Raw genomic sequence first — 12,010 nt, forward strand, 5'->3', positions numbered from 1 at the left:
TTTTTTTTGCTTTCTGGAATTTCTGCATTGGTTTCTGTGGCAATGGCATTGCATTGGTCAAAATTATCAAGCCAAAAACAACGACAACCACAACATGAAGGGGTTTGCAATACAGACGTTGTTATTTACATCATGACAATGTAGCTGCAGGTGCTGGACTACTGCGTTATGATGAGTCAACGGCAGAAACATAGGAAACAGGTACGAGCAGCTTCATTCCGTACTGTCGTTTCCGCTGATCTAAAAAATGTCAAAAACAAATTGTAGCCTATTGCTATTTTCTGCTGGTCCGGCACTCTGCAACAACGCAGCTTTGTTGACTTTCAGCATGTTTCCTATAACAATGTCAGACGTTTACATTTTACTTTGCATGAGAAAGTCACACAAACCACGCAAAATCCGATCGGAGCGGTCAGACTGAAACAGATTCCCAGAAATGCTATTTGAATAGGATTCCACACCACACATGAATGTAGTTAGAAAAAAAAAAAAAAAACGCATTTCATGTGATTTTTGGCCATTCAGACTTTGTAAATCTGATCGGATTTCAATTGGATATGCACAAAAAACGGATTTGGACTGAACTAGGCCTTAGAATAGTCCCAACTTCCCCCCTTAGCGGCACCCCTGGTCCTAGCAATTGTAAAAAAAAACCTGTAAAGCACAATAATTTTTGTTTTTATTGTGAGTAGGCTATACACAAATAAAAGTAAACTCTTTACAATTTAGATTTTTTTTTTGAAAATTTTTATATATATATATATATATATATATATATATATATATATATATATATATATATATATATATATATATATATATATATATATATATAATAATTAGTGTTATTAGAAGTAATAGGCTTAATAACAGATTAATCAATTGAAAGGCTACTTGCTCATAATACAAAACATATAGGCCTAGACAAGATTTATCCTGTGAGCATAAAGGACCACAATTTCGGCCTTGCTGAAATTCTTCTTCTTGCTGCTCGCTTTTCTCAAGTACAGGATTTGGACATTGACTGTTGCTATTTTATTTGCTAATGATATTAATTCGGGGGCGTTTACAAGGCGGAGATCTGAAACCATTCAGCTGCGCACAATTTTAAGATTATTTGCAATTTATAGATTTCAAATCTAGAAGAGAAGCTTTCACTAAATCACACTGTTAATGCAGGATTGAATGTAATTATTAATAATCTTTTATCAAGTGATATAATAATGTATTGTTACTGCTTAGCTAAAAAATTGAAGTTGAAAATTCAACTGTTAAAAGCATGAAATAAGGTACCAAGAATCAGTAAATTTGAGTTTTATGTGGGTATATTATCAATAATACAGTAATCAATAAAATTTTTTTTATAACAAAATCATGAAATAAAATCATTTATATAATGGGATTCAGAGATGAAGGCTATGCTTGTCACGATCACCATCTGTTCCTGTTACAATCCTGTCAATTCCCGGACTACATTTCCCATCATCCCCCCTGTCAATCACATGCACTCACTCCACCAATCACCTGTTGCCACATACAGCCATGCACACTCCACACTAATCACCACACCCAGCTGATACGCATTACCTGGACTATAAAGGACTCATACACACACCACCTCACCGCGAAGTCTTGTTTTCCCTGTGTGACATTTCCAAGCGTTATTATTCTGTTTCCCTGTCTGTTCCGGTTCCTGTTGCTGATCCCTGTCTGGTTCTACAGTTCTGTGATTGTTAGCTGCCTGCCTTTTGACCACTGCCTGTTTCCTGACTACGATTCTGCCTGTCTCTGATGTTCCTGTTCGCCCCGTTTGACCATGCCTGTACGACCACGCTCAACATTTAATAAAGCTTTACATGTGGATCTTACTCTGAGTCCCGCCTACGTTACAATGCTAATGTTGGCCAATAGAGAGAGCCACAGGATAGCAAATCCTATAAAGGTGACCTATTATGCAAAATTCAATTTTGCCTGGTGTTTGGACATAAATGTGTTGGCAGTGTGTGTACACAACCACCCTATAGTGATAAAAATCCACCCATTCCTTTTTTTTTTTATCCCCATAAATCATAAGCAGTGTCTCAGAACAAGCCGTTTTCATATCCCTGGCACTGTGAGGTTACAAAAGCCACAGGCCCCGCCCACAAACATTGACAGACACTGGCGTTTGAACATAGAACCGCCCTGAGCGCGTTGTTTACAGCGAGTCCGCCATTACTGCACTGACAAGAGTGTCTCCCAAGCGTTTTAGGTGTTCTGTAGCTGGAGCTCTCTCCATTTACTCCCAAAACGAGGTGGATTAACTTGGTTTTCCAAGAAAATGCTCCCTCAGTTCTGCCGAAATTTGTTTATGTCTGTGCGAATCATTTCACACCGGACTGCTTAGTGAACGAATATGAATACAAAGAGACAATACAAAACAGAGACTGTGCTAAAAATGTGCTACTCGAGGATATACAAGTAAAAACTGTTCATGATCCAGCTTACAGTGATACTATATGGCAGTAATGAAGGTGAGAGCACTTTATTACAGTTCATTGGAGTTGATTTACAGATATAAAGTTTACCACTTTATTAAGCACCACCCGAAAGGCATTAGGTTTTTATATTTTTGTTTATTGTTAGTTGTAACCAATGTTTCTGTGTACTTCACTGTGTATGTTGATGATAATACAAGGAATCGAGACTTTATGGATAATATTTTAAAGGTGCCCTAGAACTTCTTTTTAAAAGATATAATATAAGTCTAAGGTGTCCCCTGAATGTGTCTGTGAAGTTTCAGCTCAAAATACCCCATAGATTTTTTTTAATTCATTTTTTAACTGCCTATTTTGGGGCATCATTAAATATGCACCGATATATAGGTTGCGGCCCCTTTCATTCTCGTGCTCCCCCTCCCCCGGAGCTCGCGCTTGCCTTGAACAGCATAAACACAGTTTACACAGCTAATATAACCCTCAAAATGGATCTTTACAAGATGTTTGTCATGCATGCTGCTTGCATACATCGGATCATGTAAGTATAGTATTTATTTGGATCTATACATTTGATTCTGAATGAGTTTGATAGTGCCCCGTGGCTAAAGCTAACATTACACACTGTTGGAGAGATTTATAAAGAATGAAGTTGTGTTTATGAATTATACAGACTGCAAGTGTTTAAAAATGAAAATAACGACAGTCTTGTCTCCGTGAATACAGTAAGAAACGATGGTCATTTTAACCACATTTAACAGTACATTAGCAACATGCTAACGAAGCATTTATAAAGACAATTCACAAATATCACTAAAAATATCATGATATCATGGATCATGTCAGTTATTATTGTTCCATCTGCCAATTTTTCGCTATTGTTCTTGCTTGCTTACCTAGTCTGATGATTCAGCTGTGGACATCCAGACGTTCTGCCCTTGTCTAATTGCTTGATCATGGGCTGGCATATGCAAATATTGGGGGCGTACACCCCGACTGTTACGTAACAGTCGGTATTATGTTGAAATTCGCCTGTTCTTCGGAGGTCTTTTAAACAAATGAGATTTATATAAGAAGGAGGAAACAATGGAGTTTGAAACTCACTGTATGTCTTTTCCATGTACTGAACTCTTGTTATTCAACTATGCCAATATAAATTCAATATTTAATTCTAGGGCACCTTTAATGCACACTTGCAGTGTTTTATTAAGCACTTACAGTGATTTTCGAGTGAAAACGGACAGTTCATATTTTGTGTGAAGTACAATAAACATAATAAAAACTCATCTATATAGTTTTGGCCATCATTCATGCTTGTAGTAATATAGTGGATAAAGACAATATAAGTTATAACCGTAATTGAACTAAACTATACCTGTTCTATCTCCATGCAGCATATATTTGCAGTTTCTGACATATATAGTGCGTCCTGACTGAATCTTGACAGGGAAGAACGAGCTCTTGAAGCTCCGCCCTCTTAGCCCGATCGCAGCAGCTCATTTGCATTTAAAGGGACCGCACTAAAACGGCTTGTTTTTGCTCAACCACTAAAAGTGGCAATTTTAACATGCTATAAAAAATTATCTGTGGGGTATTTTGAGCTAAAACTTCACATACACACTCTGGGGACACCAAAGACTTATTTTACATCTTGTAAAATGGGGCATAATAGGTCCCCCTTTAACATAATATTATAGAAATAAAGGGTTACAGGAATACCACACAATACTACAAAAATATAACACTAGCCCCTCACTGCAGAACACAAGATCCAGGATCCAGATCCAGGGGGTGAAGATGGGTAGCTTTAGGGAAAGTGGGAAGGAGTTGGATCTGGATCTAACCTCGCCCCCTGGATCTCGTGTTCTGCATCAATCCTTGTTTAATATTGGTCAAATGACATTTAATTAAAATGTTCAATTAATCTTTAATATTTGGCCGCTTCTTTACGATAGAAATGCTACAGCCACTGTAATTTCTTGCAAGAATATGTGGACATCCAAACATGCAAACTCAGAGCGAGGGTTTAAAATTTTGTTTTGAAATCACAATGAACAGTTTGCATAATTAGAAATATATTTATATATTCTCCTGTGTTGGCAGGAGTTTATAAAAGATTTACATTACAAAACTGATGAAATGGCGCACATTGCATTCCCAGATGAACGTTATAAGCAACCCAAACTCTCAGAGAAGGAGTTTGAGATGCTATACACATGTAAATAATTAAAGCACAAATATATTAAACCTGTTTATTTACTTAATTGAATTGCAGCCTTTGTGAATTCGCAATGGCACTATGCTATAGTATGTTTTTTTTTTCTTTTTTCATTTTACTATATTGTGCAGCCTTAGAAAAATTTATAATAATGCAGTTCATGGATTCTCATCTGTGGATATGCACCACTTCTGGTATTTTGCTGGTTATTCAACACAGGTAAATTGTAATCGAGGATTTTCTTAAAATAGAGTACTCAATTTTAATTAAGTCATATGCTGAAGGTTCAGAGTTATTGGATTCACATTCTGCAAAGATCCTGTTATCGTAAGGGAAACAGTAGAAAACCAATGAAAGTGCTGTGGTTGTTCTCGTTATCAAATATCCTCCTGCCAGACCAAAGTCTCACATAGACAACGTCTCCAACCTCCAGGACCAACACAACTCCATTCGAGGCGTTTAACTCATTCTGAGCCTGATTATCATTTGCCATAACCACACGCTCTCCATTCTTAACTATAGATGCACCTGACATAGTTCCGCCATGACCAAATACAGAGATTCTGAACATGTACGCTCCTTTCAGTGGGGCTGTGAAAATACCTAAATCGAATAACAAGAGATACAGAATCAGCTGTTTCATTTACACACTGTAATAGTTTTGAAAGACGGCAGATTGTTTAATTCTCTTATACACATTACACAACTGCAGAGAGGTCTGAATGGAGCAGGTTTTCATTACTATAAACTGAGTTTTATGACTCCATTTCATTGATAATTACCTGTAATTGGGTTGTAGGCGTTCCCTATGTTTGTGAAGATGTTCCTGTAGGTTAGCGTGATCTCAGCCCAGCCAGCAATGACATGTGGGGCCCAGATGAGGGCTTCATGGGCGGCAAATGTGGGCCCCATTATGGGCTTGCACCCGGGATCCACATTGGGGCAAGCCGTGGAAGCCCAGACGTACTAAAAGTGGGACCTGTAAGGGTACTGCATGGGTCTTAATTGGGCAATTCATGTCAGACCCATTTGGGCCCCACCTGCCCAAAGGGGTCCAAAGTGGGCTTTGCAACATGGCTACACAGATGGGCTTTAAATGGGATCTGTAAGAGTCTTATGTGGGTCCTAACTGGGCAATTCATGCCAAACCCATTTGGGCCCCACCTGCCCAAAGGGGTTTAAAGTGGGTTTGCAACCGGGATCCACATGGGGGCCAGCCGTGGATGCCCAGGTGGGTTTTAAGTGGGATCTGTAAGGGTCTTATGTGGGTCTTAACCGGGCAATTCATGACAGACCCATTTGGGCCCCACCTGCCTAAAGGGGTTTAAAGTGGGCTTGCACTCGGGATTCACATGGGGGCCAGCCATGGATGCCCAGGTGGGTTTTAAGTGGGATCTGTAAGGGTCTTATGTGGGTCTTAACCGGGCAATTTGTGTCAGACCCATTTGGGCCCCACCTGCTTAAAGGGGTTTAAAGTGGGCTTGCACCAGGATTCAACCGTGAATGCCCATATGGGCTTAAAGTGGGCTCTGTAAGGATCTTATGTTGGTCCTAACTGGGCAATTCATGCAAGGTAAGCCCAACCATTCATTTAAGGAAACAATCTAAGAAAAATTAAAAACGAAGAATGAATGTAAGTACAAGATAAATACAAGACACTTGATGCTTTGAACTGCAAGAAATATATTAAATCGAACAACAAAAATTATCTTTAAAAAACAATGTCACAACATACGGTAAACTAAAAAATATATTTTAAAAAAATCTCTGAAAAAAACCCTCCAAAAATACAATACAAAATACACTCATTATATAATACATTGAACAACAAACATAATCTTTAACAATTTAAATTAAAGCCTTATCCCAGGAACATCATGGTTGATGCTCATGATGCCAAACCACTCAGATGTTCCTGGGAGTCATAAGGCTGATATTAATTCAGCTCCATCAAATTGGCTGTGCTTGTTTTACTTTCATATACTTAAAATGTAGGTAATTATATTATTATTATACAATTATCATTTATTTAGTTCCTTTGTCAGAATATTTTAAGAGTTTTAATAATTCTTATATTTTTATAATAAGATCTGCAGCTATATTTGCTCTTTGGGTTATGCAAGCAAACAAAATTCAACCTTAGTCAATATTTATCCTTCATTTTGTATTAGCTGCTAGTGCAGTTGTAACTGCAACACTACAACTAACGATAGAAGCCAGCAAGATGCACAGGGAGACCGGGGAGACCGACATTATGATGTTTACAAGCCCAAAACATTTGAGACTGTTTGCTTACACATTTAGTTTGATTTGATTTGTTCCAATTTATTCTTAGAGCAAAAGGTGGGGACAGTGCAATATGTTGAAGTATGTGTTATGCAATATGTGCAATATGTTTTTATGTTTAAAGCATGAGGAAGGGTTCGGGATGGAACCAAACTCTGAATCTGATATTGACTCAGATGAATTTGAAGTGAAATAATGATGAATATATTTTATATCATATCACCGTTATTGAATAAAAGTATATTGTGATATATTGATACTGAATTATTGTCCAGCCCTATAGCTAAACCAAACCCGCTGTTTTTCCTTTTGGTTAGATTCTACATCAGATTAAACAGCACAAACCAAAAATACAGACTACTGTACAATCTGCAGTGTTATTTTTATGGCAACATAATATTTCAACTTACCTTAATTTTATGGAAATTCGGCGTTGGTCGGAAGAAATATGCACTTCACCTCCAAGTCACAGCCAGCTTGCTTTCCGATTCCGAATGGACTGTTAACGTTTTGAGTGCGAAACACGGCCTTTGCATACAGGCCCCAGAGATGTCCGAACTGGCTGACCAAATAACAATTTAATACAGTAAAATTCGTAAATTAAAGGATATGTGAGAGAATTAACAAACGACTTAACTGCTTCGCTGGCTTCATTATGAATGAGCCTAATTAGGTGTTGTTGTGCATAACAGGCAGTGGTGGAGAGTACTGAAAATCTGTAGTCAAGTACAATTAAGTGCATTGCTAAAATATTACTCAATTACGAGTAAAAGTACCGGTGTTAGAGAAATACTCAAGTAAAAGTACAGCTTGTAAAAAAAAAAAAAAAAAAAATTATTAAAAAATAAAAAATTAAAAAGAAAATATTCAGAGTATTAGTTACTTTTAACCACTGATGTCACCGTCACTTCTCCAGACTAGGGCTGGAAATTGTGTGTTTTTCTTTACCAGAAGTTAACATGCCAACAATCTATTAATCATTAATAATTGATAAGATGCAAAACAAGTGTTTTTCCCTCATTTTGTTCTCATTTAATTTTTTATTTCCTTATTAAGCAAATGTATCCGGCAGACAAAAAACTAAATTACATGAGGAGCCATGACTATTGATTAAATATCCATGAATACATTTTTAACTGGTTAAATTCTTCATTCAGAATCAATGAAAGATCAATCATTAACGTCCTTTTTTTGTTTTGTTTTGTTTTCCGTCCTCATGACCCGGTTTTCATCGGCTTGTTTGCTATCAAATCACCTTACTGGCTACAAAAATGCAGATAAAAGGTTTGGATATGAATTAAAATTGTACTCAGTACTCAACTATGATTTTAAAAGTAACTTAGTAGATTACATGGATTAATGAATATTACAAGTAAAAGTACAGGCTTGAAAATCTACTCATAAAAGTACAAGTACCCCAAAAAACTACTTAATTACAGTAATCTGAGTATTTGTAATTAATGACTTCCACCTCTGATACCAGAAACCACTCCCCAAGCGGGTCTTGAATCTGGGTATCCGGCGTGGTAGATGGATGTGCAAACTGACCAAAAGCCAATTGGGTAGCAAAATGGGTCCTATGAGGCATCAGGGAGGGATTTACCCAACATTCTACAGGCAACTATATGTTATAAGCAACTTATGTTAAGTTAGCAAAATATTCATACAATATAAATATTGTAAATATTCAAATGCCAGCAGTAGCAATGCTGTCTCCTTTACACTTATACCCATAAATCTGTCCCAATCTGGGTCACTGCACCAATGAAAGTGTTTATGTGAATGCTCCATGCACTGTCGGAAGGCTTTCTGCAGCTTTATTCTTTTACTTAAATTGAAAGGGCCTCTGTCCTTACAGGCCTACTTCTTTAACTACCTCAGCCCCTCCCTTTACCGTCTTAAACCATAAACCATGTATATGTCAATGCATCCTGAAGATCTTCTATTTTATTTTATTTTTGATGCATGTTTGTAGATGAGCATTACATAATATTGCTGGACCTGAACCAATCACCCAAACCCATGGCCACTTGGCCCATAAATATGCCATTCAAGACCCATATATGTGTTCCCAGATCAAACCCATGCCCACTTGGCCCATAAATATGTCATGCAAGACCCATATATGTTTTCCCAGTTCAAACCCATGCCCACTTGGCCCATAAAAATTCTATTCAGGACCCATATGTGCATTCCCAGTTCAAACCCATGCCCACTTGACCCATAAATATGCCATTCAAGACCCATATATGTATTCCCAGTTCAAACCCATGCCCACTTGGCCCATAAAATTTCTATGCAGGACCCATATGTGCATTCCCAGTTCAAACCCATGTCCACTTGGCCCATAAATATGCCATTCAAGACCCATATATGTGTTCCCAGATCAAACCCATGCCCACTTGGCCCATAAATATGTCATGTAAGACCCATATATGTGTTCCCAGTTCAAACCCATGCCCACTTGGCCCATAAAAATTCTATGCAGGACCCATATGTGCATTCCCAGTTCAAACCCATGTCCACTTGGCCCATAAATATGCCATTCAAGACCCATATATGTGTTCCCAGTTCAAACCCATGCCCACTTGGCCCATAAAAATTCTATGCAGGACCATGTAATCAGCTCATATGGGCTTCCTATGTGGGACTCGTACTACAAAACCTACATGGGACCCGCTGATTTCACCCAGCCAAAGCCCATGCCCACACAGTACCCATGGAACCCGTAGTTAACCCATCTGGGCCCCACGTGTCATTGCTGGCTGGGAGTGGTAAAAGGACCAATATATCCACTGCTCGATTGTGTCAGTGCAGCTGAAAAAGCTATTTCTCTGTCTGTTATTGAAAAACATAAGCAATATTGTGATATATTACTGTATTACACTGAGAATGAATACACTGAATTTAACATCATTCAAGCACACTTTCACCTCTATTTTCCTTTCTCAACTCCACTTGACTCAGAGTAAGATTTGAAATTTCTGCAAAGGAACAAAGATTCTGTTAAATGACATTTACACTGATTACTGTAATAGATAAAAACAATCTGCACAGGATACACTAGTGTTGTAATACCATTTCTTGAAGGTCTTGGTTTCGTCTTTGTCTCGGCCACATTTGGTCTTGGTCTCAGACGAAAGGACTCAGATTTTTTATTTCAAGACCGGTCAAGAACATAACTGTGGGGATATTGCTAAATTGCAGTTGCATTGTCTGATTTCTTTGTTAACATCATTATTTTGATTGGATGTACAACTTCCTGCTTCAAATGCTATCAATAACTTGTTTCTAATTTTATTTATTTTGTTACTGCCGGGTCAGAAATCAACAAGGGATTGTGTCAAAAATGTCACCAAAATTAATACTAAAGCCCACAAAAATTCAAGATATGATTGCAAAAAAGTACCTGTAGTGTATAAGATCTTGATATTTGTATTATAACATATGATATAATTAGCAATTAAGAAATATCACAAGAAAGAGGGCTGTTTTCACAAACAATTGCAAACTTGATATTGATTTTTTACCAATGTTCAGTAGACAAAATTTTATTTTTAAAACATTAACCTCAATATTACTGTTAGTGATTTTAATTGATTGGTAACAGCTCTGTATGGTGTCTTATTGTTCTAATTGCAATTATTGATTAAAAATAAGACTCTTCTCAGGCAGTAAATGTGGATCTTTCAGATGAATTTGATGAGTGCTAGTCTGGTTTTGGTCTTGACTCGGTCTCAAATTACCTTGGTCTTGTCTTGGTCTCGACACACACTGGTCTTGATCTTGACTTAGTCTCGGTTTAGGTGGTCTTGACTACAACACTAGTATACACTCAACTTTAAACTAACATTAACACTATGCAATGTATTGCACTGGTGTTTTACTTTGAGGATAATTGATAAACGAGTGAATGTTGTTGAAGTACCATAATTTTTCTTGTTCAGCTCTTCCAGGATAAACATCTGTTGTTCCCTCAGTTGCGTCTCTAAAGCTCTGATGTTTTCTTTCTGCTCTGTAACGGTGGCAGTCAGATCTCTGATGTTTTCTTTCTGCTCTGTAACGGTGGCGGTCAGTTCTCTCAGTGCTGCATGGATGTCAGGGATGCCCAGATCACAGTATTGTTGTCTGTCAGTTGAAGCTTCAGCTCTCAAAGTGTCTGTTTGAGGTGGATTCTGTCTTCCGTCCTCAGAGCTGATCTGTTGACTGATCTCCTTCTCATTGAGTCCTCCATCTACCTGCTGCTGGACGACAAACACAAAGGTTTCCAACAGCAGCAGTATACATACTAAAGCCTTCATTCTTCACTGATGTTTGTTTCCAGCTCTTGCTCTGTCATCCTCACAGCCTCTCATGTTCCTTTTATAGTGTCCTGATTTACTGTCTTTTGTACTTGATTTATATTGCTTCAGATAAATAAGTAGTTCAAGTTAATTGTTAATCATAATTAGAAGGGTGTTTCAGGCTAAGTATATGTTTATCTCTATTTACAACATTTGTGGCACTAGGTTGATCTCAAAAGAGAATTACTTTGACTCTCAGGTTGTTATATATATATATACTACCGTTCAAAAGTTTGGGGTCACTTAGAAATTTCCTTATTTTTGAAAGAAAAGCATTGTTTTTTCAATGAAGATAAACTAATCAGAAATACACTCTATACATTGTTAATGTGGTAAATGACTATTCTAGCTGCTGCAAATGTCTAGTTTGTAATGCAATATCTACATAGGTGTATAGAGGCCCATTTCCAGCAACCATCACTCCAATGTTCAACTGTGTTTGCTAATTGTGTTAGAAGGCTAATGGATGATTAGAAAACCCTTGTGCAATTATGTTAACACAGCTGAAAACAGTTTAGCTGGTTAGAGAAGCTATAAAACTGACCTTCCTTTGAGCTAGTTGAGTATCTGGAGCATCACATTTGTGGGTTCGATTAAACACTCAAAATGGCCAGAAAAAGAGAACTTTCATGTGAAACGCGACAGTCTATTCTTGTTCTTAGAAATGAAGGCTATTCCATGCAAGAAAT

At 37.5% G+C, this 12,010-nt stretch overlaps 2 protein-coding genes across 4 annotated transcripts in view; one reads left to right on the forward strand and one right to left on the reverse strand.

Moving 5' to 3' along the window:
• The window catches only part of LOC125245017, a 93,574-nt gene that overhangs the window by 59,804 nt on the left and 21,760 nt on the right, over positions 1-12,010 (forward strand). The gene's annotated exons all lie outside the window — the stretch shown is intronic.
• Positions 1-12,010, reverse strand: part of LOC125245016 — a 104,572-nt gene that overhangs the window by 31,120 nt on the left and 61,442 nt on the right. For 2 of the 3 annotated variants that reach the window (XM_048155441.1, XM_048155444.1), the window contains one exon: positions 9,912-9,962. In XM_048155441.1, the coding sequence (XP_048011398.1) occupies positions 9,912-9,962 (51 nt within the window). Of the gene's footprint in view, positions 1-9,911; positions 9,963-10,906; positions 11,354-12,010 lie in introns of those variants that run through there. The other variant, XM_048155442.1, reaches the window with a different exon arrangement.

Source organism: Megalobrama amblycephala, linkage group LG14, assembly GCF_018812025.1.
Source record: "Megalobrama amblycephala isolate DHTTF-2021 linkage group LG14, ASM1881202v1, whole genome shotgun sequence".
NCBI lineage: Eukaryota > Metazoa > Chordata > Actinopteri > Cypriniformes > Xenocyprididae > Megalobrama > Megalobrama amblycephala.